This window comes from Ursus arctos, unplaced genomic scaffold (assembly GCF_023065955.2).
Source record: "Ursus arctos isolate Adak ecotype North America unplaced genomic scaffold, UrsArc2.0 scaffold_32, whole genome shotgun sequence".
In the NCBI taxonomy this organism is placed as follows: Eukaryota; Metazoa; Chordata; class Mammalia; order Carnivora; family Ursidae; genus Ursus; species Ursus arctos.
The window spans coordinates 21,162,038-21,189,413 of NW_026623008.1; the positions used below are offsets into that span (position 1 = coordinate 21,162,038).

The 27,376-nt window shown below is 36.9% G+C and overlaps 1 protein-coding gene across 50 annotated transcripts in view; it reads left to right on the forward strand.

The window, feature by feature from the left end:
• EPB41 (erythrocyte membrane protein band 4.1) overlaps positions 1 to 27,376 on the forward strand; it is a 193,891-nt gene that overhangs the window by 128,549 nt on the left and 37,966 nt on the right. For 7 of the 50 annotated variants that reach the window (XM_048221903.2, XM_048221894.2, XM_026516869.4 and 4 more), the window contains exons 9-13: positions 683 to 835; positions 2,787 to 2,884; positions 5,238 to 5,410; positions 15,323 to 15,492; positions 25,128 to 25,304. In XM_048221903.2, the coding sequence (XP_048077860.1) occupies positions 683 to 835; positions 2,787 to 2,884; positions 5,238 to 5,410; positions 15,323 to 15,492; positions 25,128 to 25,304 (771 nt within the window). Of the gene's footprint in view, positions 1 to 682; positions 836 to 2,786; positions 2,885 to 5,237; positions 5,411 to 15,322; positions 15,493 to 18,962; positions 19,020 to 19,191; positions 19,234 to 20,211; positions 20,275 to 25,127; positions 25,305 to 27,075; positions 27,127 to 27,376 lie in introns of all 50 variants that reach the window. The other 43 variants (XM_048221912.2, XM_026516854.4, XM_026516862.4 and 40 more) reach the window with 11 other exon arrangements.

Sequence of the window (27,376 nt, forward strand, 5' to 3'; positions counted from 1 at the left end):
ACTGGGCATGTATATTCGATAGTAGACATAACCCTCAGCCCTAGCCTCCAGAAGTCATGTGGTCTACAGACTTAAACCTACATGTATAGGACACCGGTAGCTACTATAGCCACTATAGTAATTATTTACTGACCTGATAGTGACAGGTTTGAGTATTTTAGAACTGGGAGACCAAAATGAGAACAAATGTTTACCCTAGAATTTTCATATACAGACAGGCACGGTAAATGCAGGTGAGCGTCTCTTTTGGGATTATTAAGGAACACCTTTTTGGAAGACACAGGCTCAGTTTTATGGGAGAAGTGTTGGAAAGTTAGATGAGGTGCAAGCCCAGTGACATTTCACGATGGCTCTGGGGGTGGCAGTGATGGCTGCACTGCTTCTCCTAGGAGTCAGTTCGTATATGTCCATGTTTCTTGGACAAGTGAAGAGCAGATGTTCACTTACAGTGGTAGAGTAACATTTAATATTTATTAAATATTTATTAAATATTTAATAAATATTTAATATTTAATAAAACTCAATAGTCCCATGGATTAGGATTGTAAGGTTAAGCTTTACTTTTTAACGTATGCTTTGTTAAGTGTTTTTGGTTATCGATATCTTCAGTTTATCAAATGATAGTCAGCCATGTGTTAAGCACTTTGCTGAAGACTGAACTGCTAGCACTTTTCTTTTTCAGGACTTGGAAGGAGTGGATATTATCCTAGGTGTCTGCTCTAGTGGCCTTCTGGTTTATAAAGATAAGCTGAGAATTAATCGCTTTCCTTGGCCCAAAGTGCTGAAGATTTCTTACAAACGTAGCAGCTTTTTCATCAAGATCCGTCCTGGAGAGGTACAGCATGCATGCTTCTTTCCTCCTGAATCAAGCATGGACCGTGTTGAAAACATCTCTTCATTCTTGTTTTTCTTATTACGTCGTCTAAGACTTCTGTCTGTAGCTAACTGTTCAGGAGCTGGTAATTCTGTTTTCTAAATTAATCAGCCCATAATGCTGCTTGTCTTCCTTACTACTGATGTTCTGGACATTTCTCTTTATGTAAGTAAATATACCATGGCCAGAAGTTAATCTTGGATTGCTAAACTTGTTCTTTGTTTACTCCAGGTAAAACCTTGATGGAAAAATATTTGTAACTATTTAAAAATTAAGTAGCAGGAGATTTTAATATTGTGGGGTTAAGATAGTCATGTTTTGCACCACCACTTTGTACCAGACAACTCCGTTATTAGTTGGCGTTCAGGATTTAGAATATACTAATGCTGACCAAACTTAACTTGTACATGAAGGAGCAATCATGGCACAGTGGAAAATTATTTAAGTCGAAATTAAAAAAAGTTCTAGCTCCTACTCTGCCTCTGCCACTACTAAGCAAAATACCCAGGACAAATCTAGGGCTCAGCTTCCTTATCATTCAAGTGGGATAATACCTTCTCTGTCACAGTTGATATGAAGATCAAATCAGATGACAGCTGTAAAAGCTCTAAAGAAGAAAGCACTGCACTAATGCAGTGTGGCTTTTTTTGTGTGTGTATCACCATCTGCTGGTGGAAAATGGCTCATTATTTTAGCTTGGAAATACTAGATGTGCAGCCTTAAGAATCTTGGATAAGCTCAATGAAGCATTTATATAATACCATCATTATTTACCTGTGCCTAGCAAAGAGGAGTTCCCTCAAGTGTTTCAAATCTAAGAGGCATTCAGTCACCAAGTATTTATTGATTGAGGGCTTTCTTTGTGCCAGGTACTATTCTAGGATCTAGGAGTATAGAAAATTTATACACATGCACACACATACACACAAATAACTATGATAAAGGAACTCCTTGGTTTTTTTGAATGTCAACTATATGATACGTACTGAAACACAGAATTCTTATTGAAGAAGACAATTAGGAACAACAGTAGGATTTTGAGAAGTGCAGTGTTCTGTCTACAGAGGGTGATAACAGCAGTAGCATGGTATAGCAGAAACCACGAAGATCTGGTTCTGCCACTTGATAGCCATGAGCCTGAACAAATAGCTTCTCTGATCTTAGTTTCTACATGTGTAAATGTATAGATGACACTATCTAATCATAGTGTTATTGGCAATACTAGGAACTAAATATAAATGTCAGTTTATTTTTATCTTATGAGGTATGCGTAAGGCAGAAACACAGAAGCAAAAGACTAGCAGAACAGTTTTTCGCATCCTTGGCAGGTTATGATTTGCTTCAGTCAAAGAGGTCTTCAGATAAATTAGTGGTCAATCAAAGGAAAAAAAGAGAAAACATTTAATAATTCAGGAATCTGGTTTGGGCCAAAATCTTAACTCCTATTACTAAAAACAATTGCGTGATAGTACTGATTGATTGGAGGAATCACGTTATCCCATTCCCTGATCATATTGTAGTCAAGTATCCCAAATGTAGACTGTGACCAAGGAAAAGTAGTGTCCGGACAGTCCAAAGGTCACTTAATTATGTCTCAGAAAATGTGCAGTGTGTGCGTGTGTGTGCGTGTGTGCGTGCGTGTGTGTGTGTGTGTGTTGTGTCGTGTCTGTAGGGGGCGTGGGTTCTGAACAAAATAAGATGCAAATATAAGATGCACCTCCTGGTTTCTCTGCTGTGGAAAAAGCCACCTTAAGTGAGTAGATCTCTTTCAGTAACTAAGAAAAAATTTCAGTTTCTTAGACTAGTAACATTCGTTTCATTTGTAATATCCTCTTCTGTAACACCATGTTTCTATGGTACTGGATCACGTTAGTCAAATAATCATGTTTCATGTTTATTCGCGTTTTTATAGCAAGAACAATATGAGAGTACCATTGGATTCAAACTTCCCAGTTACCGAGCAGCTAAGAAGTTATGGAAAGTCTGTGTTGAGCATCACACTTTTTTCAGGTATTGTTCTCACTTCAGTATTTTTCAAGGATAAATTATTTATGCATGTTTCTATTTTAAACCTGCTATTGAAATTCCCTTCTTTGTATGGCTGGCATTCTTTTATTTAGCTCAGGTGAGATCATCTTAAGCAAGACAAAATAAATCCAGTTCTCCCTTGGATTGAAAAATATGCCTTAACATTCCCAGAGCACCTTTCTGTGGGTGGTAGAAGAAGAATAGAAGGGAGGGAAAAGGAATCTGTGTTCACTAGGGGCTCTGTGATCATCTTAATGGAGCTAAAATCAGTCTGTGAGGGGGAAGTACCCTGACTTACCTCCACAGGGAATTTCTTGAAGCAATGCTTAACTACTTTCTGTGCGGCTGTTACATTAGAAGGTTAAAGGTAGGAAGCTGATTGTTGTCTTGGCTCTGATCAGCCCCAGAAAAGAGGCACAGAGAACCATCTTTTGAAGCCCAATTGCATCAGATGATCTGAAGACAGGAGAAAGTTTCATCTGCTTTGGTTTTCAAGAGGCCATGTCATTAACTCCTTGTATTCATCTACCAAACATTTTCTTTGTGCTTACCCTTTGTGTAGGCACTGTAGCAGGCATTGAGAGTGTACCACAAGATAGTTCTAGTCCCTGTCCTGAGGGAACAATCACACTAGCAGAGGAGACAGCCTTTAGACAAGTAATCGCCGCACTGAAAGGAGAACCAGCTAGTTGCTGTCAGCTTGCCTTTTAAAGAAAACTTTCTTTATTATAATTGCATACATGGTAATAGTAAGAAGGTGGTATAATGACCTACCCGGTACCTATACCCAGCTTCAGTAATATCACCCCAAGGCCAGTCTTGTTTCATCTGTTTCCTTACCCATTCCTTTCCACTCCTTCCCAGAGTATTTTGAAGCAGATCCCAGATCTCATGTCATGTCATTTGTAAATAAACTTGGCTCTTTACGAATGGCTCTCAAGAGAGATAACCATAATACCTTTTACTTTTCTTTGTATTTTCACATCATACTTAGCCCTATAGCACAGTAGACAGGAAGAAAAGTCAGGGAAAATAACATTTTAGTTCTCATTTCACAATAAACATAAAGATATACTTCATAACCAATTAAAGAATCTTAATTATTGGGATTGAGATACTTCTTTATGTTTTTATCATCCTCTTCTTTAAAATCAAACTAAGAAAATAGAGTTTTTAAAAAGGAGGAGGGCGGGGCACCTGGGTGACTCATTTGGTTGAGCATCTGACTCTTGGTTTCAGCTCAGGTCATGATCTCATGGGTTGTGGGATCAGAGTCCCATAGGGGGGCTCCACGCTCAGCAGGAAGTCTTGAGATTCTCTTCCTCTGCCCCTCCTTCCACTTACACGTGCTTGTGCTCTCTCAAATAAATAAATAAATAAATAAATAAATAAATAAATAAATCTTTAAAAAAAATAAAAGGGTACAGGTCAGAAAGAGTTTTTTGAATGTTTAATATGTATGGTATAGATTTCAACTACAGCCCAAAGTATTTACTTGTAGGACAGCATGTTTAAATCTGTTTTATCAAAATAAGAGACTGTATTAATGTGTGATGTTCATCACACAAAAGAAAGTAAATATTTGCTGAATTAAAATAAACTATCCCAGAGGGAAAAAGTACTCTCTTTTTGGTAGTATTTGATGTAACAATTTATGTATTTATTCAGCAAACATTTATTGAGTGGCAAATTAATGCCAGGCACTGTGCCAGGAGTGAAAACACAAAGGTAAATAAATCATAGTCTCTATCCTTTACCCGTAGAGAGCTCACAGCCTTGTAGTGAGACTACCACCTAGATTGTTTCGGGTCAGTGCAGTAAATGCCGTGGCAAAAGAGATTACAGGGTAGAAAGAAGATAGGGTTCCTAACCTAACCTAGTAAATATGTTAACAGGCACTAATTGAGTTTGGAGTGCATTTGACAAAATTATTTTAATAGAGTGGAAAAAGTGCTCTGGGCTTGGACCCTGTTATTGTCTAATCTTTTACCAGCTATGTGATCTTAAAGCACTAACTTCTTCTAGGAAGTGCAGTTTCTTATACCTGTAAAATGATGAAGATATTACATGGATGTAATGAAAATATTACAGTGCTATAAAAGCATTTTGGAACCCATAAGGCCCTACCTCTAGGGATATATGATGATATTATTAATATAGGCTACAATGAAATTATACTTCGAGAAATGATGTAGAATTAAAATAATGATTGCTTGATTGGGACTCTGTCTTAATAACTGTAAGGAAACTGTGAGATTAATTCGTGATTTTTGTCTTTAATCTCCCAATCTCATTAGAGTGAGATAATACATATAATTATGTTTTTCCCCCCTAGACTGACATCTACAGACACCCTTCCTAAAAGCAAATTTCTTGCACTGGGATCCAAATTTCGATACAGTGGCCGGACTCAGGCACAGACCAGACAAGCTAGTGCTCTGATTGACAGGCCTGCCCCACACTTCGAGCGTACAGCAAGCAAACGGGCATCCCGGAGCCTGGATGGAGGTTTGTGTTGAATATTAATGATTTCTTGTGATCCTAACTCATTAAGGGAGAGATCAAAGAAGTTCAGTTGTCTATAAGGGAGCCAAATTAAAGAATCTCAGTGGTAAATGAAATGGATCTTACTAATTGTCTGTTTCAGCGGAATCATCTTAAGAAAAGTAGAACTGAGGTTCTGAGAGAGTAGTAACTGGATCAAGGTTCTGCTGCTTAGTAGTAGTGGATGAAACACCACTGGAATCAGAACTCAAATGCAGAATCTCTACCACAGTGTGAAAACCTCATGTCGTATACTGAACGAAAACCTACTCTTCAATGTTTTTGAATAGTTGTTTTTTCAAGTAGGAAAGAGGAAAAGGGTCTGGCTCACTAGAGCATTCATTTAAAAAGTTTGCCCTGTGACAATTAGAGATAGAAAAAGCAAGCAGTGGTGTTATTGGAGTCTCTAAATTTTGTTTAAATAAAATTGGGAGGAAATAGATAATTTTCATGATTGTGTATACCAACAGAAGATATTCCTGAATTTTTCATAGTCTCAAGGACTTGAGAGTATTCCTGAAATGAAATAAGAAACCATACTCAGTTCTTTATGCCACTTAAAAAAAAAAAAGGTGGCTAATAAATAAAATTTCAGAAGGCAGTAACCAAAATAGAGTATTGTTGATTGTATTTATTAGGGAGTCACCAGAGCCCAGCTTTATGCTATCGACTGTAAGAAGAAGTTGCATGTTACAGAGGTTAAAGGTTTGGGTTCTACCCTCAGATAGACCTGGTTCCAAGCTCAACCCCTGCATTTATGATCTGTCTTCTTGGGCAGCTTACTTAATCTCTGTGCCTTGGTTTTCTCATTTATAAAATGGGCATGGTGATAATAACAATAATAGCTCAGAGAGTTTTCGTGAGGAATAAATCAGATGATGTATATATGGTGCTTAGCACAATGGCCGACACTTAATAAGTGACCCCAGAATATTAGCTATCAGTAAGATATTGTTAATATTCTAGCCACAGCATTATTATTTTGTTTGGTATCGTCCAGAATTATGCTGCCATGTTTTGGTTTGTTGCATTATGGGAGCATGTATCAGAGACACCTTGCTCAGTTTAAGAGGAATCCAGAATGAGTCAGCCACACTTGGAAAAGAGATTACCCAAGGAGTAGAACTTTTGTGCTTTCATATTGCAAGTCATGCTTCTGTCTTTCTGATGTTTCTCTACTGTCCTGAGTTTGAAGGGGTTGCTTTAATAGTGAGGACAAAGCAGATTACAGGCTTTGTCTTTTTCAATCATCATGAAGATGCTAGGAATTTGGCTCAAAGGTTAAATAACTTTTCTTAAGATATGATAGCTGTTAAGTGGATTGGAGTACAGGTTGGTTTAACTCCAAAACTCATGTTCTTTCAGATACTTTCTCACTTATTCCTTTGTTCAACAACTTACTTTACCTTTCCTACATGTCAAGTATTGTTTTAGTCACTGGAGATACAGATGTGAATATACAAACATGGTCTCTGCCATCGAAGGGCTTACATTCTATAGGCAAACAGATACAAAACAAAACAGTTTCAGACAGTGATAAGTACTATGAAGAAAATAAAACAGAGTGATGGGTAAAGAGTGTTGGGGAGACCGGGGAACTGTTTGAGATTGAGTGGTCTATATCTAAATTTAGAAGGTCCCTCTGAGGATGTTTGGACTGAGACCTGAATTATGAGAAGGAGTAAGCCATCCCAACATTCGGGGAAGAGCATTCTCAAAGGGGGAGTAGCAAGTACGATGATCTGGAGGTAGGAATGAGCTTGGCATGGGTCTCGATCAGTGCCGTCCCCTCGAACTTTGTGTTCTGACGGAAATCTGTTTGATGATGTCCAGTTTGGTAGGCTGTGGCCACATGTGGCCAGTTACGAACTTGAAACGTGACTATGTAACTAAGGAACTGAATTTTAATTCAATTTAAATTTAAATAGCCATATGTGGCTGGTAGCTCCCCTGTTGGGTAGCATAGGTCTAGATCTTAGTGAATGAGGAGAAAGGAATAAAAAAAAATTTAAAAAAATAAGTGGGGTCGGATAAGTGGGAGGGGCCAGATTGTATACGGCCTACAAGGCCTTATAAAGAGTTTAGATTTTATTTTGGTTGCAGTGGAAAGCTGTTAGAGGGAGTGATATGATCTGATTTCCATTTTAAAAAGACCACCCTGACTTCTGGGTGAATGCTCCACTGAACGCTCCGCTGAAGGAGCAAAGCAGAAGCATGGTGAAGTCTGTTGCAGGATCTGGGTGAGAGGTGATGACAGCTGGGACTTGAGTATTGGAATGAAGACAGGGAAAAGTGGTCAGAAATACATTTTGGAGGTAGGCCTGACAGAATTACTGATAAATTAAGTGTTGGAGATGGTAAGGAAAAAAAATTCGAAGTTTATTCCTAGGCTTGATCATTTAGTACGATGGGAAAGTCTGAGAGAGAAGCACCGTTGGGGATATAGAAAATCAAGACTTATGATTCGGACAAGGTAAATTTTAGATGGGGTCACTCAATCCTCATGTCTGCCATATTTATATAACACCACCAGCCATCTCCTTCCTTGTCCAGTTAAGTGTCCTGCTTTCGGTTTACCTTGGGTTTGAGGAACTATTGTTTTTATCGTCAATTTTCAGTAAGAAACTGAGGTTGGAAAGTTTAAGCAACATGTTCAATATCTCACAGATAGTAAGTTGCAAAGCTAGACCTTTGTTTGATGCCATATCCTGTGGCTTTTTCCACTATGTAGAAATTCTTCATTATTTAGATACTATGCCCGTTGTGTCCTTTCTTTCTAATAGCAAAAATAACCAAAGATTCAAATGTTAATGAGCTTTGGTATCTTAAACAAATTAGAAAGCTTTACTTACAGAGAGATTTATATTACTTTCAGAAATCATATCCCGACTGTCTCTATTTTTCTAGCTGTAGAAATGTCACAATTCAAGACATTAAAAAATCTTGATGTCTCTGTTGACTAGCATTAGCTAGTTCTTATTAAATTGTAGTCTATCTCCAAAAATTTGTCTTCAAAATGCTGCGGCAATGGTTGAGATTCCAAAACTAAAACATGTAAGACAATTCTAAGGGAAGATAGTCAGCTTTGGTGGCTTTACTGTTAGTATCAGAGTTTGGGGACTTCGAAAAAATTTTTGGAAATCATTGAGTTAGCCACCTAATTTTATAGAAGTGAAACCTAAAGCCTTAAAAAGTTTGTCCAAAGTTAACATGGTCTGTCTGTTCAAACTTAGGATAGAATCCTGTACATTTTTTGGTACCTAGATCAGTCACTTTTTACCTTCATATATTCCAGGATGCCTTCTTCCTATCTTTACGTTCTGAGAATTTTTTTGAAGATGTATGATCTTTACTGGTCTTGATAGTTACCATAATTCTTGCTACACTGTAGGTGCTTAATAGATAAATGTTGAAAATAAGATTGTTTTTCCTGTCAGCTGAATGTGAGCAGGATTTTCTGTTCCACTTTATATTGGGTGTTTTAAGTGCATTAGAATATCCTATTACAACTGTTGTCCCTCTCTTTAATTTCTTCTGCCTGGGAGAAAAGTACTTCTTTTTTGTTGTTTAATTTTTCAAACCCTCATTCAAATCCTGATGACTAATGAGTACCTTTTCTTAGTTTGTAGGTCATTTGCATGTCATCATTTCTGAAGTGCCTGTTCCAAACTTTGGCTCATATTTTTATTGTGTTGTCTGTCTGATTAGTTCGTAGGAGTTCTTTTTTTAAAAAAGATTTTTAAAATTTAAATTCAGTTAATTAACATATTATTGGTTTCAGAGGTACGGGTCGGTGATTCATCAGTCTTATATAACATGCAGTGCTGTAAGAATTCTTTATACTTGTCTCACTCCCAGTCTCAGGGAGAAACCATCAGTATTTCATAGCGAAGTATGATGTTTATTCTAGGTTTTGTTAGCTACCTTTTATCAGTTAAGGAAGTTTTCTTTTATTCCTAGTTTCCTAAGTTTTTATCATAAATGAATGGTGACTTTTATCCAGTGCTTTTTAATTCATTGATGGATATATAGTTGGCCTTTGAATAATATGGTTTTGAACTGCCCGGGTACACTTTTGGCAGATTATTTTTGATAAATACAACATAATACTATCAGTGTACTTTCTTTTCCTTACGATTATCTTAACATTTTTCTTTTTTCTAGTTTACTTTATTGTAAGAAAATAGTATATAATATATGTAACATACAAAATATGTGCTAGTCAATGGTTTGTGTTTTCAGTAAGGCTTCCAGCCAACAATAGGCTATTAGGAGTTAAGTGTTTGGGGAGTCAGAAGTTATATACAGATTTTCCAGAAGGGGGAATGAAACATGAGAGACTATGGACTATGAGAAACAAACTGTGGGCTACAGGGGGGAGGGGGGGTGGGGGAATGGGATAGGCCGGTGATGGGTAGTAAGGAGGGCACATATTGCATGGTGCACTGGGTGTTATACACAACTAATGAATCATCGAGCCTTACATCAAAAACCGGGGATGTACTGTATGGTGACTAACATAATATAATAAAAAATCAAAGTTATATACAGATTTTCAACTGTGCAAGAGAGTTGGCACCCCTCTCCCCAGGGCTGTTCAAGGGTCAGCTATAATAATATGACTTTTTTCTCTTTTTATATTATGTGGTGGATTACGTTGACTGACTTTCAGTCGTTAAACCAACTTTGCATTCTTGGAGTCAACACAATTTGATTATAATGTTTTTCTTACGTATTATTTTATAATTTTTTTGTCAACTATTTTCATAAGAGAGATAGGCCTGTCATTTTCCTGTCTTGTAATGTTGTCAGGTTTTAGCATCAAGTGTATGCTGATCTCATAAAATAAACTGAGAAGGATTCCCTCTTTTTCTGTTCTCTGGAAGAGTTTGTGTAAGATTGGTGTTGTGTGGAAGAATTCACCGATAAAGCCGTCTGGTCCTAGGGATCTCGTTGTGTGGGAGTTCCTTACTTTCAGATTCGATGTCTTTATTAGATAAAGGACTGTTAAGATGTTCTAGTTCTTGTTTCAGTTTTGGTAATTGTATTTTTCTAGGAAATGTCTATTCCATCTAAATTTTTTAAAAAGATTTATTTATTTATTTTAGAGAGAGACAGAGAGAGCGGGGGGAGGGGCAGAGGGAGAGGGAGAGAGAGTCCCAAGCAGATTCCATGCCGACCTCAGTGCTGATGCTGGGCTTGATCTCCCAACCCAAGTCAAAACCAAGAGTCGGATGCTTAACCGACTGCACCACCAATGTGCCCCTCCTTCTAAATTTTTAAATTTATTCATATAACGTTGGGTATCTTTTTAATATCTCTAAGAACTTAGCAGTGTCCCCTTTCGTGTTCATGATATTGTGCTTCTTTTTTTCTTGAATAGTCTTGCTACAAATCTATTAATTTTATTAATCTCTTCAAAGAACCAACTTTTGGGGTTTTTTTTCATATTGTGTATATTTTAATTCATGCCAGCTAATATCTTCATTATTTTCTACTTTTATTGAACTATTGTTTTTCATTTCTTGAAATGGATACCCATCGCTGTTCATTAATTCTTTTTTTTATAATAATTTTTTATTATGTTATGTTAGTCACCATACAGTACGTCCTTAGTTTTTGATGTAGTGTTCCATGATTCATTATTTGTTCATTATTTCTTACAATCTAATCTTAGAATTTAAGTGACTTGACTAAGGTCACATAGCAACACAACTAGAAGTAGAGTCTAGGATTGTTCTCCTAGACCCATTGTTCTCCTAGACCCATGTTCTCCTAGACTCTTCACCATGATGGCTTTTTTTTTTTTTTCCTGGAAGAGGAAGAATAAAAAATACTGATATTCATTGAGTACTTAGTGTGTTCAGGCACTGTTCTAAATATTTTACACGTGGTACTATCTTTTAAGCCTCTGAATTACATATAAACTGAATAGGACACATTTTTTTTTTAGTTTTAGTTAGACATTCATTTCCAAATATCTTCTTTTTCTCTGTGTGCTCTCTTTTCGGTATAAGAATTAGAAACAGGTCCATGGAAACTGTTTTTCCCTCCTTTTCCTAGATCCTTCTCTATTCATCTTGAGAGAGAGACTTTTCCCTTGTTAGGCCCTCGTCTTTGGGGGGGAAAATATATATATATATATATATATATATATATATATGCTACACAATATATATATAGACTATATATATATATATATATATATATATAAGACTACATTTTACAATTTATATATATATAATATATATATATATATATAAAATATAGGCCGCTAAGCTAGAGATGGTATATTAGGGAAACTTTTGCAAGAAGTGTCTTACAAAGGCCCTCACTTTACACTCCCTTTTCTGTTCTCTCTGGTGCTCAGAGCATCTGCTTCACCAGCTGAGAAGCTAAAACGGGTTCAGGTCCCAGTTTATACGTTAGAGTGGTAAGTCACAAAGATAGCTAATAACGATGACAAAGATTTTTCAGCTTATATTTTTGTTGCACTTTTTGCTTTTCAAACCAGTTCCATATATTCCTGTTTAGTACCAACAACCCAGTGAACAAGAAGCATTTAAGAATTCTTGGTTTAATCATGAGGAGACTGGGGCACAAAAAAGTTCTATAACTTGTTAGGGTCACATAACAAGACAGTTCAGCCACTTGGTGAGTAGCGGTTACGTGATTCTTGCCAGGGGATATACCCATGTCATCTTCAGAGCTTTAAAACAAAACAAGTGCCCAAGCTTCACTTTTAGATACCTCATCTGTCTGGGGTTTTGTTGTTGTTGTTGTTGTTGTTGTTGTTGTTGTTGCTTTTCCAAGATCTGCAGCTGATTTGTGTGGGCCCTCTAAAAATGGAGCCACTGATCCACTGTGTACCTATTGTGCCCCTACCATACGAGCAGAGATTGTGCTAGTAAGTAACAGGGCTAGACCTAAAATTTAAGTCTCCTTTTACTCATTATGATGGTTTTGGGTTTTGTTCTTCACTGTTCTAAGATATAACTGTGTCAAAATTTCTGTTGTTTTTAGACAAGAGCAATATAACACTGGAATTAATGGGCCCATAAGATTATCACAACACTCTTCTTTGTCTAGACATTCAGAATTGGGAAATAATTGAATTTTTAAAGTTAAGCATTCTCTATATATGCACCTAAATCTTGTGATAGCTAACAAATAAATTCATAAAACTGAAGAGCCAAAACATCTTAAAAAGCAACCACTACCCCCAATAAATATACTGAAAAGCATTGAATTATACAATCTAAATGGGTGAATTATATCTCAGTCAAGATGTTTAAAAAAAGCAACACCACCGTGATTCTCTGTTGTGAACCATACTTTGTAGTTTTCTTATTGAGAAAAGAAATTTGCTTCTCTCCAGGGTTCCAGGTGAAACCTTTCACTTGAATTGCATATCAGTGTGTGCATAATTAATTTTTTCCCAGCATACTGTTGAAATGATATTAGCCCATAACATAAAAAATACAAGGACTTAGAGGTCTGACATTAAAAGTTATGAATATTTCCGGTTTATGAAAGTATTTCTATATCCATTGAGTATGCCTTCCTAACTGTTCTATAGAGTTAATATCTTCTACATTTTACAAATGGTGAAACTTTATGCCTCTGTTTCTAACTGCCAGTTTCCACACTTATACCTACTTTTCCACAGACAGTACAGATTGCCAGGGCTAGGAATACTGAAGACAAAAATCATTTGGCTCTGCAGTATTAGTATTGGATTAAAACCAAATGCAAGTGGCAAAATAACACATGGTGAAAGCATGGGCTATGTTTCTATGATGCCAGGCAGAGTTGAATTAATTCTTTGAGAGGAGGTGTGAATACACATGTATAATGATAGTTTAACACAACTGTGAGCAAAATATTTTGTCACATTCCCCTGTGTTGTTAGATTTGGTCTGCCATCTGCCATTCTTGCATTGAGTAGCTTAGAGCACCCAGGAGTAGCAAGAACTTGCAAAAGGCCACAGAATTTTCATTGGAAGAGAGACGATTCCTGTGTTTCTCCTGTTTCTCCTGTGTATCCTTTGAGGAATGATTTCTTTCACTGGAGATCATTACTGGGTAACAAGCATTTTTTTCTTGGAGTTGTATGTACAAAGTAGTTGTGAATTCCAATTTTTTTGTGTTCTAATTCGTGGAATTCCTTTGTTTTAGCTAATATTTACTACTTATAAATCTAAATTTATCAAGATAAATTCGGGGACGCCTTGGTGGCTCATTCAGTTACGTGTCAGACTCTTGATTTCGGCTCAGGTCATGATCTCAGGGTTGTGAGATGGAGCCTTGCTTTGGGCTGGGCTGGCACTGCTTAAGATTCTCTGCAGAGTCTTCTTAAAATTCTCTCTTTCTCCCTCTCCCTCTGCCCCTCCCCCACTTGGGCACATTATCTCTCTGTCTCTCAAAAAAAAAAAAACACCCCAAAATCTTTTTTAAAAAGATAAATTCAGTATATTCAGTTTCAGAAGGCAGGAAAGCATGCAGTAAAAGTTGTAGGGATTCCCATACAAAATAATTAAAATTTAAACATCTCAGTACGTGAAAGGATAATGATTGATCTGTTATCAGAAATATTAAATCACATGGAGGGGCGCATGGGTGGTTCGGTCGGGTAAGCATCCAACTAGATCTCATCTCAGGTCTTGATCTCAGGGTCGTGAGTTCAAGCCCCGAGTTGGGCTACATGCTGGGCGTGGAGCCTACTTAAAAAATAAATAAATAAATCATGTGGAGACACAGTGCATTCCTAGACATTGCCAGGTAAGTGAGGTTACTACAAAGTATATATATGGTATTTTTTAGTTCCTGAAAGAGTGAAGGTAAAAATCATGAAAAGAATATGAGTAGTTGTTTTTGAAGTAAGCGATCTGAAACTTAGCTGCCTAACAGTCCAAACCAAAACAACTATTAACTCTGAAAAGATCAAGCTTTTGTCATAAGTCTATTTTGCATATTGTCCCTAAAACAGTCTATATACAGCGTTTTCCCTAAGTCAAGGTTTCTTAATCTCAGCAGCCTTGGCCAGTACCCTCTCCTACTTCTCTCCCCAGTTGCGGCAATCAAAAATGTCTCCAGACATTCCCGTATTCTCTGAGGGACAAAATGACTCGTGGTTGAGAACCACTGCCCTAGATATATTAGAGAAGAGGGACTGTAATACAAATGGATAAGATTCTGAGAGAGGGCAGGACAGAACCCAGAGGATTTTCTTTTTTTTTTTTTTTTTAAGGGCTAAAGGCCAAAGGTTTTGAATTCGTGTTATTTTAATCAAATGACTTATTAAAAGGGAAAGTATCTGGTTCAAAGATTTGCCCTTAAGCATCAAAAAGTGTACATATCTTACAAGATCAACTTATCAAGTTATTTTGTAATTGTTCCAAGCAGACTTCCTAGAAGAAATCAGACTTGATCCTTTTTTTCCCAGAACATATTTTTTTAGGTTCCTAAAAACCACCTATGTAGAAATGGATCTGTATTTCAGTATGGCTTCATGAAAGAAGTCAGACTTAATTAACCTCTCTTTTTTTTCTCCACAGACTACATGGCAGGTTCTTGAAACTAACAGAGTACAAGGTTAAACAGTCTTGCTCACTTTTTAATAAAAAGATTTTTAATTTCTTATTTTGAGCCCCTCCACCCCCTTATGGAACATGATAGTACAGTTTAGCTTTTCTGTTTTAGCTTTTTTAATGCCATTAGTTTCCTGGCAGAGCACTAATGATTTATTCTTTGCCTTCTGTAGGATAGCCCTCTGGACACTGTGTCCTGGATTCACAATTAGTTTACCTGGTGACTCTGAAGTAGTATAGTGACTCTGGCCTTCACTTATTCTTTCTTTTTCCCTTTCTCATGTAGCAGCGGCTGTTGATGCAGACCGAAGTCCTCGGCCCACCTCTGCACCAGCCATTGCTCAGAGTGAGGACACAGAGGTTTCTAAAGCACAGGAGGAAACTGTGAAGGTTGAAGAGCAAAAGGAAGAAGTGCCACCTGAGCAAGCTGAGCCAGAGCCCACAGAAGCGTGGAAGGTAAGTCCAAATATCTGGCCTGGTCACTTTCTGGTTGTTTTTTTTTTTTTTTTTAATTTTTTATTTATATTCAATTAGCGCTTTCTGATTTAGACGTGTTAACTCCTTAGCCAGGAAGGTTTTCAAAGCATTGAGTCTTGTCGAATTCTAACAATATTATTTCTTCTTTACTCTTTCTAAAAGAAAGTATTCTCCGTGAACCTATAAAGATATTTTCATAGAATTATGTCATGAAGACTAAACCATCCAAGAAGTTTTCAGGTGACCTACCTACACTGTTACCTAACTTATATCTTAAAAAAAAAAAAAAAAAAAAAAAAAGAGCCGGTAAAGCACATCAGCACTGTGATCATCTGCTTGTGATCATCTGCTTTTGAAAATGATTTTTACTCATCCAGAAGGAATCTCCACATTCCTTTTTAAGAGTAAGCTCTGCTAATAGAATTAAAATACAATTTGATTTCCTAAGATGAGTAAACATGCAGCATACCCAGAGAATATCCCGGTTAGTGTTACATAAAGCACATCTATGTGGTTGTTCAAATTGTTTACAAAAAGGTGAAGATCCTTATGTAGGAGCGATTATGCCACTGAATTGCTTATAGTTCTGAGTTGATTGTACCCACAGTCCACTGGCCTTGTCGAAAAATCACCAATTAGATTTCCCAGGACTAACAGTAGCTGGACTGATCTTTTATGTGTTGATAAGCTTTTTAAACACATTTAAGTAGTGATGGGGTTGAGATGTTCACATTTACCGACATAAATACAAGTATCACTATTGGCAACAGAAATTAATAGAGGCAGTTTTTAAAAGAAAAATTACATATGTCTGTTAAGAAATTTAAAACCAAAAAAAATTTTTTAAGCCATGTAAGACCTTAGTAAGTGCTCTCATCTTGGCAGATGGATTAATCCTGTTCTTTTGGACCCAGTTCAGTATCCAGTTTATCTGTAGAGCAGTGGCCAATTTGGCTTTGTTTTGACTGTATTTAAAAAAAAAAACCCAAAACTATTCAACACGACATGCTGTTTTTACTGTCCTTTGGGACCATCTTGAGTCCAAAGAGGAAAAAAAAATTGAGCAAATGGTGGATATTTGCCTTTTTTTTTTTTTTTTTTTTTACCTAGCCAGATGTGTATGACATTGGCCATAATGTTCAGTATCAACAGTGCCTGTTTAAGGTTAGACTACCCCAGTTTTTAATGTTAGGATATCTCATCTGGCACTTTTGACTATTCCTCCATTTGTTGTACTAACCGGAAAGTGTTGGATTACTGGAATTGGCAAAGGAATCTTTTTGAGAGGCTAACATTCCTTTAGTGTCCTGCTAACATACTTGTTCTTTTTTTTTTTTTTTTTAAGATTTTATGTATTTATTTGAGAGAGAGAGCACAAGCAGGGGGAATGGCAGACAGAGGGAGAAGCAGACTCCTCACTGAGCAGGGAGCCCAACGCGGGGCTCGATCCCAGGATCATGGGATCATGACCTGAGCCGAAGGCAGATGCTTAACTGACTGAGCCACCCAGGTGCCCCCATGCTTGTTCTTTAGCCTATAAGTCAGACACAGGTATCTTCAAGAATAGGTTCCCATTGCTCTTGGGACCTTCACAGAGGGGAGAGATCACTTCCTGGTATATGCTTCCCATTTAAGTGCCAGTAGGTGGTTTTCTTGCTGATTAATTCTGTGTACGTATATGTTTTGAGATACTTGTGTAGAGATCAGACCGAAAACCACCTCTGATGACCTTCTATTACTGTACTAGTAGTGACAGAATTAAGGGTGACTCTGAGTTGATTTTATTTATGGCAATAGAAAATAATTGTGGAATTTACCTGAAGCCATAATTATTATATAAAGCAATAGTAGTAACAAAATAACCTTGTAACACTATATAAATTTCATCACCTAACACGAATTTGGTGCCAGATAGAGGGTAGCTTTTTGCATCTTGAGTCATTTGACAAGACCGATTTTGCAGGTGTAGAATCGTATCTTGCCCCTATGTACACCTTTATCTCATTTAATATTCTCTGAAGGGGCATGACTGACTACCTTTGCTACTTGGCCTCCACTCTTAGACTGAAGTAGAGGCTCTCAATTTCTTGCTGTTAGAAAAAAGCAAAAGGTTGTTATTCACTGAAACAAGTAATTTAAGCTTTACAAAATAATTTAAAACTACCATTGGCTAAACATTCACAACTCTGTGGATATATTATCTCCACTTTATCAATAAAAGACTTAAACTCAGAGAGGTGAAATAACTTGCTAATGACCACACAGCAGATACAATGGGATTCATAGTAGAAATGACCCAAATTGTCAGTTATCCTGGTAGTTAAAAGTACCGTAGCTGGATGTGCTTATGATTTGACAGTATCACAAAGTTTGGTGTTATGTTTTCTACCTTCTGTCCTGGGGAAGATAGCACAGTGACATGTACTCCAAGGTAATGCTGCCAAGTGTGATTAAAAAGAATGTGTCAAAACCACAGATTGGTGAGGCTCTACAAAGAAGTTAATGATACAAAATGATTGATTTGATCCTTAATAAAACGTTTTATAATTTTGAAATACCTACAGCTTTAGGCATTGCTCACTCTAGAATGCTTCCTCTTAATAGTCTGTCTGGGTTTCTTAAATTTATACTTATGCCATTTTGGGTGTATAAAATGACTCTTACTAAAGGAATTTCAAAGCTAGGTAGGAGGCCTTGGTTATTCTCTTCCTACTATTAAGGATGAATCTTGTTCATCCACCAAACACATGGGCCCCAGCTCCCTGGAGAGGAGATTACAGAGTGCTGAATGTTGCCGCTGAGCCCTGTGTATGCTTATTCATAAATCGGCCTGGGAAGTAATTGCATGCATCAGTAACAATTTGGATTGAGTTTATTTTGATGTTGTCTAATAAACTCAAGGGTGAAACTGCCTCCTTAAATATATTGATCAACTAACCATTTTTTTTTTGTATTTACCCGCCTTGTGTCATATGTGGTTTATTATATATGTGCTTTGCCTGTAAAGATTTTCTTTTTGTTTTTTTTGTCATGTATGTCCTACCTTGATATCTTCATTCGTAAATTTGTTTTTAAATGTTAAAGTACTTTTAGATCATAAAAAAAAGCCAAAACCAAAACACATGACTTATTTAAGCCCAAATTATTTTTTGTATAAGTATTTTTTTGTCAATGAGTGTAAAAATGTTTTCTTCATCGATAATTATCTTAATTTTCTTTTGTGATCATTCGGCTGTCCATATTACCTCTTCAGCCTTGAACATATGATGGTGAACTAACAGATGACCGTGGAGAGTAATGTCCTTTCCTGTCACACCCCCATCAGACTGCACCCTGTTGATCAGCTTAGTTTGCAACCAGCTTAAAGATGCGGCTTATTTGGAAATAATGCTACTCATAGAAACCTACTAACCTAAAATGTTTCTTACCACTTTATTTTTTAAATGTAGGTGGAAAAAACCCACATCGAGGTCACAGTACCCACCTCAAATGGTGACCAAACTCAGGTTTGTGCCAACCGGCCACTTGTTCCTCTTCTCCTCCCTCCTCAATTTTTTTCTTCTCCCCAACTCCCTTCCCTTAAAAAATATTACAAAATAAAGGTTCAAACAAACTTCAATGAGCCAATATTTTATCATTTTTCTTTTTTTTCTTTTTTTTTAAATAATGGCAAAACAGAAGCTTGCAGAAAAAACTGAAGATCTGATAAGAATGAGGAAGGTCAGCCATTTTTCACTTTCACAAAACTACATTACCGCCACCCATGCTGACTTCTGCAGTGCATTAAAAAGACAGTGATCCATTCTTTTCATTGATTTCTCTTCATCAGAAATTACTTTCAAATCGCAGATATATATCTGCGCGTATATATATTTGCATACCCTCACATACATACGTATACCGAAGAAATTATAATCCTATACTATGTGTTGACATTTTTCATTAAAAAAAACTTTCTAGGACAAAAATATCCTTTCAAACACAATGAAATAACTAGTGAAGACCAAACCTATCCTTCGTAATTAAACTTTGTGAGAAATATGTCAGTGGCACCTACTCTTGGAATCGTGGACAGTATTTGATACGTACTTAGTACGGAAACCGTCATAGCAGCAACTCCTGGTATGGTTAGTAACTGTGTGTTTTGCTGCTCTGTGCCCGTTCTTCCCAACCATAGAGTGGGATGTATCAGTTCTTACTGAAGAGAATATTGACGAATCATGTACAAAGTGCCCTTCAATCTTTCTTACGAAAGATATTAGAGATACACATACTGTGGTATTACTAAGTATAAAGTATGTCTCAAAAAGGTGAATAATGTTTTAAAGCATTTCTCTGTGCCATGGAACATGGAATTTCAAAGCTTCTTAAAGTCATGTATTTTAAGATAACCCTCAAACAATTCAATTTCAAAAATGAGCGTAAAGCAGCTTATTATGTAAGAAGCCAATGAAGCCAGGAGCACTGTCTGTTTAAGTAAGGTCATCACTTTCTTCCATCGTTCATGAATAGGGTCATCCGTTTTCTAGTGGTAATGTGTTCTGTGTGTGTCCTTGTAGTTTTGTGACCATTTCATGTTGGCATATGCTGCGCTGTGGACGTTTAATTTTTTTGGTTTGCCAATTTGCAGTTTTTTCCCGCAAGAACAACATTTTAATTTTTTATGCTTTTCTGTTTTTCCCTCTTTCATTTTCACAGAAAAAGAGAGAGAGACTAGATGGTGAAAACATTTATATCAGACATAGCAATTTAATGTTGGAGGTTTGTATGAACTTGAAGCTTATTTCAGTTGGTTGCCTATAACCTTCTGCATCCTTTGCAATCATCCCTTTCTTTATGCTGCGTTTGGTTTTGCATGCCATTGCATGAAAGAATTTTAGGTTTAAAATGCTTTTGCATGTTGGTAAACATGAAGATATGCAACCATCTCTCCTTCTGACTCTTTTTAGTTTCCATCTGTCATACTTATCTAAAAAATATATGATTGGGACTACCTCTGCTTCTCGCGGTTCCATGGTTTTACCCACTTGTAGAAAATTCTACATCACTGTTAAAAACTCCTTGAATTTTCCAAGAGTGTAAACTCCTATGTGTCCCAGGCATCAAATTTGTACTATTTTTTTTTAAAAATCTTCTGAACTGAGAGAGTGTGGAAAAGTAGGAGAAATGATCACAATTCAAAATGGACTTAAAAATTGGGGATACCAGAAAATGACAGGACGGTCAGGAAAATTTAAAAAAAAAAAAAAAAAGGAAAGAGGGGACCTGGTATTTAATCAGTAGTTAATATGATATAAGATAGTCTAGTTACAAAAACAGGTCTATGGGCATAAGATTATTATATTAAAGATAAGAATATTGAGCCTTAGAGAAATTAATTTACCTGTGGTCACAAAGCCAGTAAATTGGTAAAGCTAGGATTTGAGTTAGGGTCTCTCTATCTATCTGTATTAAACTCTACTTTTTCCATTCAGAAATAGCAACATACTGTCTACTATAGGAATTGTAAGGTCATTTTTTCATTGCATTCAACAATGATGAGATTATTACCAGACTTATATTAATATACTTCTCTAGTTTGGGGCTTCACATTGGATAGGGAAATATAAAACTAATTAGAAGAGTAGGGGAACTCTGTGAGGAAAACATAAAGCACCTGGAGTTATCTATGTGGAAAACACTGAGGCTACATTAGTTTACACCTCACAAAACTCATATAAAAGCTGATCAGATTATCTTACGATTTTGCACAAGACAGAGCCAAAAGAAATGAATGTAACTCTGATACTGGGGATTTAACTTAAATTTGAAGGAAATATAAATATAGAGGAAGATGATAAACATTGTTTTCGCCTTCAGGAAACTTAACAATGTACAGAAGAAAGGAGGAGAAAGACAATAAATAAACAGGTGAAAAAATAGCGATAAAATGATTTCAAGTTATTATAGAAGCTATGAAGGAAATAAGCTGCATGCTGTGCTAAGAAAGATCTACTCTGAATAAGATGGACAGGGAAGTTGTCTCTGGAGAGATAACATATTAGCTGAGACCTGAAAGATGAACATACAAGAAGTGTGCTAAATATTATTAAGCTGGAAATCTGGAGAAACTTTTCTGGATGGATTGCTGCTTTAATATAATGGCCTCCTCCTTCCTTAACCTTGTCTTATTTTTTCGTCAAAACATATATTTTGAGTGCTTGTGATGTATAAGGTACTTTAATAGAAGTGATAAAAATTATGGCCAGCCTTCATTAATCATGTACTGTGCGATGGGCTCAGTACCAAATGCTTTACGTACATTTACCTCTTGCAACATGAGGTTTTTTATTTTTTTTTAAAGATTTTATTTTATTTATTTTTATTTATTTGAAGAGATAGAGACAGCCAGCGAGAGAGGGAACACAAGCAGGGGGAGTGGGAGAGGAAGAAGCAGGTTCCCAGTGGAGGAGTCTGATGTGGGGCTCGATCCCAGAACGCTGGGATCACGCCCTGAGCCGAAGGCAGACACTTAACGACTGCGCCACCCAGGCGCCCCCCAACATGAAGTTTTTTAAGGCTGGGCTCTAGGATATTTCAAACTCGGCAACTAGATCTCTGCTCGAGCTCATAACTGAAACTAGATGTGAATGGTTCTGCTTCTGGGATTAGGAAGGATTAAGTCAGTTGATGTCCTTGTACTTGGCCATGTAACATCTCCCAATCCCAAACATGCCCTTTTCTTCACTAGTCCATCTTTAGTGCTTCCTTTTGACTGGAACCTGGAGTACCAATCATATATTTGTCATGTGTTCAACGAGGTGTGTTATGGCTTCTGAGACTCACAGAGTCCCTGTGTGTGATGTGTTTTTTCCCCCAGCATTGCATTGATAGCCACAAGAGGGGGTTTCTAAATAAGTGTGTGTTTGAAAATTAAAACTACTAACTACTTTTTGAGAGTATTTTATATTTAACGGTTTGGTTTGGCTGATGCTAAAATTATAAGATGATAAGCATCAAAAAGTATCTAGCCTAAAAACAGCCAAAGTAATTTGGCTAACCATCATTCTCTAGTTACGGTAAAAAAAAAAAAAAAAAAAGTCTCCCTCCCTGCCCCCCCCCATAAGGATGTTCTCTCGTTATCTGTCACTCTAGCAGGTTTTTTTTTTTTTTTTAAAAGCATCTCTCCTACCCCACCCCCACTAATGCTTTGTTCTGGCCAAATAAGGTCGAGTTCATTTTTAGATCTACCGCCGCCTCCTCCATCTCCCAGAGAGAACCTGTAGCAAGTGTCTATGACAAATTCTATTTGGAACAGGTCCCTTTGAGATCTTAATTTTACTCTGTGCCCCCACAGGTTTCTAACAGAGCCAGCTAAGAAGGATGGAGAAAGCTCCTTCAGAAGCTACTGTTTTATTGAAACATGTATTTTCTCAGGTTCCAAGCCAATCAAAAGCTAGGCAGAAGAGTAACAAATCACCACTCTCATATTAAGAGGCTATCCCAGAGAGTTATGGTTTTACCGTAGCATCTCTTGCTCATTTTTGTTTTGCTCCATTCATACTTGTAATTCTCCCAATTGGGTTAAGTTGTTCTCGGACCAAGCAGATTTAACTTCCAGTTAGGAGCTGGGTCACAGGGCCTTACATGCCTTGTGGGTCTCGGTTGCTCATCCTACTACTGAGTCTTTGACCAAGCTTGTTCATGCTTTTCTTTAGCTAGTAAACATGCTTTTCTTGCTTTCAGCTAGAATAAAAGTGCACACTGTTGTTTCCCCATGGTGAAGCCCATATTCGTGGGCTATACTCACATTTTATCCCAACAAGCAAGAGGTAATTTTACGGGGGAAGCTACAGGATTGCCCTTTTTGGGTTAGTTTTCTCTTTGATCTCAGAGCAAATATACATGGTTTAGTCTTGCAAAAATAAAAAGAATGGACTAGTAAGTGAGTTTTCTGAATGAATATCTCCAGAATCAAAATTATGTGGTGTGCCTCAAAAGTTCTTTTTCCTATGCTGTTTTCCCTTTGACATTGCTTTTGAAAAATTTTTATTTAGTTAAAGCATACATTGCTCCTGAAAAGATTTTTCAAGCAATTTTTTATTTAAATGAGTTCTAATTTTTTCCCCCCAAATGTGGTGCATTTCCACAAAGAAAGAAAGACAGGCTAATCTCAAAATTTACATAGCATATTAAAAGATATATTTAATATTATGCTTTTCTTGGATACAGAGCTGCCGTGATATATAATAAACACAGAATTTTTAGCATTCATCAAGTGACAGGCTCCCACACATCTTGATTTCAAGCATAGATCTTCTGAGCTTTTTTGGAGAAGTGTGTTAGACAAAGAACATTTCAGTTTTTGTCTTTAAGTTGTATTTCCCATTTTATTTCTGGCCAGGTCTACCTTTTGAAAGTTTTATATGCCTCCTGTTACATAAAGCTGAATGCTATTTTTAGCTTTATTAACCTTAGCTTTGATCCTTTCTCCCTGAAGTGAATATTAAACCTAGTTGTCCAGTATCCAGATCTGCTGGAACAGTTGGGATACTTTAAATTGTCAAGGAGAAATATAAGGTATTTGATGAATTCTTGTTAAATTACTTCCAATCCATTGAAAGTTACTGGAAGAAGGTCCCTATTTTGAATTCTACTAAGGGATGAAGTAAAGCTGTCAGAAGCTGGGAGGCATAAGGCTTTTTTTTTTTTTTTTTTTTTTTTTTAGTATTTTATTTATTTACTCGAGAGAGAGAGAGAGAGCACAAAGGGAGAGAGAGAAGAAGACCCCCACTGATCAGGTTGCCGGATCCAGAGCTCAGTCCCAGGAGCCTGGGATCATGACCTGAGCCAAAGGCAGACGCTTAACCGACTGAGCCTCCCAGGCGCCCTGGAAGGCACAAGGCTTTTAGTTTGCATGAATAATATTGGTAAAGAAAAAAAAGCCATTATATTACATACCTGAGTGATTTTTCCTAGGTAGTAACAATTTGCTCTCAAGGCTTGAGACAGGAATTCTAGTAATAAATTCTTATAACAAGAAAGGGCTATTCCTGTTTATCAAAACCAGTAATATCCACCTGGTAATAAGGAAGCACAACTTATCTCCAGGTAGAAATAGAGGGATGCTGTATGATTGCAACTCACCAAAGCCAAGCAGCCAGTGGTGGCAGTTGCATCTTTTATCACGTCCTTTGCTTAATAGTTGCTCCTTATCTATTGCTGTCTCCATCCTGCCTGAGCTGAGCCTCAATCAGTTCATATCAAGCCGAGGCTAATTGAGCTGTGAGATTACCCTCTTGGGATGAGGAGCTGGAGATCTAGCGCTGTGTCATAATGGGAAGAAAAGCTGCAAAATTAAGGAGTGAGGTCTATGGGTTACATAACTGCTAAGAGCTGTGGGGTTATGATGCTGCACTGCTTCCAAGAAAAGCACCTCATTTAAAAAAAAAAAAAAAAGCAAGCGAATATACCATGCCATATATTTAAAATTTGAATGCAGTTTATAGATTCGTAGCATCTGCCCTGGATGTGGTGTGTTTCCTACCACTGCCCATAGTCTGGTGGGCTTCCCTTGATGTGTTTTTTTTCCTCTGAGTATTCATTATTTTGCATCTTTGTCCTTTCAACTATAGGATTTAGACAAAAGTCAAGAAGAGATTAAAAAACATCATGCCAGCATCAGTGAGCTGAAAAAGAACTTCATGGAGTCCGTACCAGAACCACGGCCTAGTGAATGGGATAAACGCTTATCCACTCACTCCCCATTCCGAACACTTAACATCAATGGGCAGCTTCCCACAGGAGAAGGAGTGAGTACTTTGTCCATGTGACCACTTGTGAGAATGAATGAAATAAGTGTTACTGTATATTAATGTTATGTATATAAGTAAAATAAGTAAGTTTAGAGCTAAAATTGAGCTTTGGTTCCTCACAGGTTCATTGCAGCTTTAAGGCATTCCTAATCAAACACTTATTTTTTAAGTCACGTGGGCTACCCAGTCCAATTACAGGAGCCATTACTAGCTACCATTAGAAGACTAGACTCTTGAGAACTGCCTCCTTCTGGCTAGTGTGTGTTTACAAATTGACCATAAGCCAGTGGAACTTTATGTTCAAACTGTGCCTCCAAGGACCAGAGAGTTTACTAAATTTAGTAAGGTCAAAATTGGAACAGGATAAACATTTTTTAAAAACTTTATTTGAACATTTGCACAACTTAGAAATGTCTGGAATGGTTGACCACAATTATATAATAAACCAAGGAGGCCTCTAAGCCAGAGAATGCAGGACACCACCTATTAATGGTTGTGTTTCAATTTTAGAAAAATTATTGATGATTCATCTTTATAAGTAGCATCAAACTTTTAACATGTTGTTTTAGAAGAAGTCAGAAATACCTTTCAGAGGCTGCTTTTTATGTGTTGTTGTCATGACCTGTTGTAGAAATCCTACATCTGCCTAAATGAATCTGTGTGATGGAATATCTTAAAAGTTACCTTAAGCATATATTTAAAAATTCTTTACTTACTCTTTAGCCTATACAGGTTAATATTTATATAAGTAGTCACAATGACTTAATGAGTGATGATAATAATTTTTAAAATTATGTGCCTGTTTTTCACTAATAGCAATAGCAATTCTAGTCAAGAAAGGTAGTGATGTCTTAATAACTTAAAAAAAAACTTTGTTTTTATATTCAGAATTCATGGTAAACTATTCAACTTTGTTTAGTTTCTGGAACTGGAGAAGATGATAAAAGTTGACTCACAATGGGTACTTTTTATATTTTTCAAAATGCAATTGAAATTGGCTGAGAATTCTCTAAGTAGAGTCGGATGAGTTTCACCAAGTAAGACTGGAGAATTCCTGAATGATAGTAGCTAGTTACTGGGGGTGATAGCATACAATTGTTCTTTTTCACTGTCCTCTTCAGCCTCCATTCCCCGATGTAAAAGGACATCAGTTTTGTATTCTAAATGCAGATAATGTAGCCTGAACTGGGACAGTGACTCTGCTTTCTATAAATCTAGAATTCAGGAGACAGGCCTTATTGCTATCTTGACTGGTTAACCCTCTCTGTAAACCGTAACTGCATATTTTCTAGAAGTTTTCTTTTTGACTCCATGGAAGTAATAAAAGAGGCTCAATTACTTTGAAAAAGTAACTTAATACTCTTTTGGATGAAGTTTGGTTAATTTGAATCCATCTCCATTTCCAGAAAATCTCTTATATCTTAATAGAAACCTTCCAGAAATCATCTCAGGGCTGGTTGGAAATGGGTATGTCATTCTGTGGACTTTAAAGAAAGAACTTTTTATAAATTAGATTAGTAGGGAGTACTTGAGCCGCTTTAGCTCCATGCTTCTGTATATTATTCCTCGAAACGAATAGCAGAATAAATAAGAAGAACTGTCCTATGCTAACCTTTTATAAAGGATAACTCCACTTTCTGGCGTATTTTACTTTTTCTTTAATAATTAGGGCAATATTTCTGTTCTCTGGGATTACCGCTTCCGTCTTTGGCAGCATTGTTGTTGCATTTCAAGGCTACTGAATTTTATATAATTTGTGTATGACCAGGTGAAGAAAACCTCTGTCCTTCCCTCGGAAAGAAAGGTTGGTGGGCCAGAGGTAAAGCTGCTGTTATGACTTGTGCTTCTTAATCCAAATTTGCTCTTGTCATGGCACTAAGCAGATAATCCCCCCAGAACTGAACAGCAGCTGCTGAGTAATTTTTTTTCTTTTGGCTCTACTAGTTAATTCACACCCCACTGCCTTTTGACCTAACACATAACATTTCCACTGCTGCAGCTTTTGCAGCTTTCAAATTTGCTTATTTCGGCGCATGGCTGGTTGAAAAGCTGCATGAAGATGTAAATAT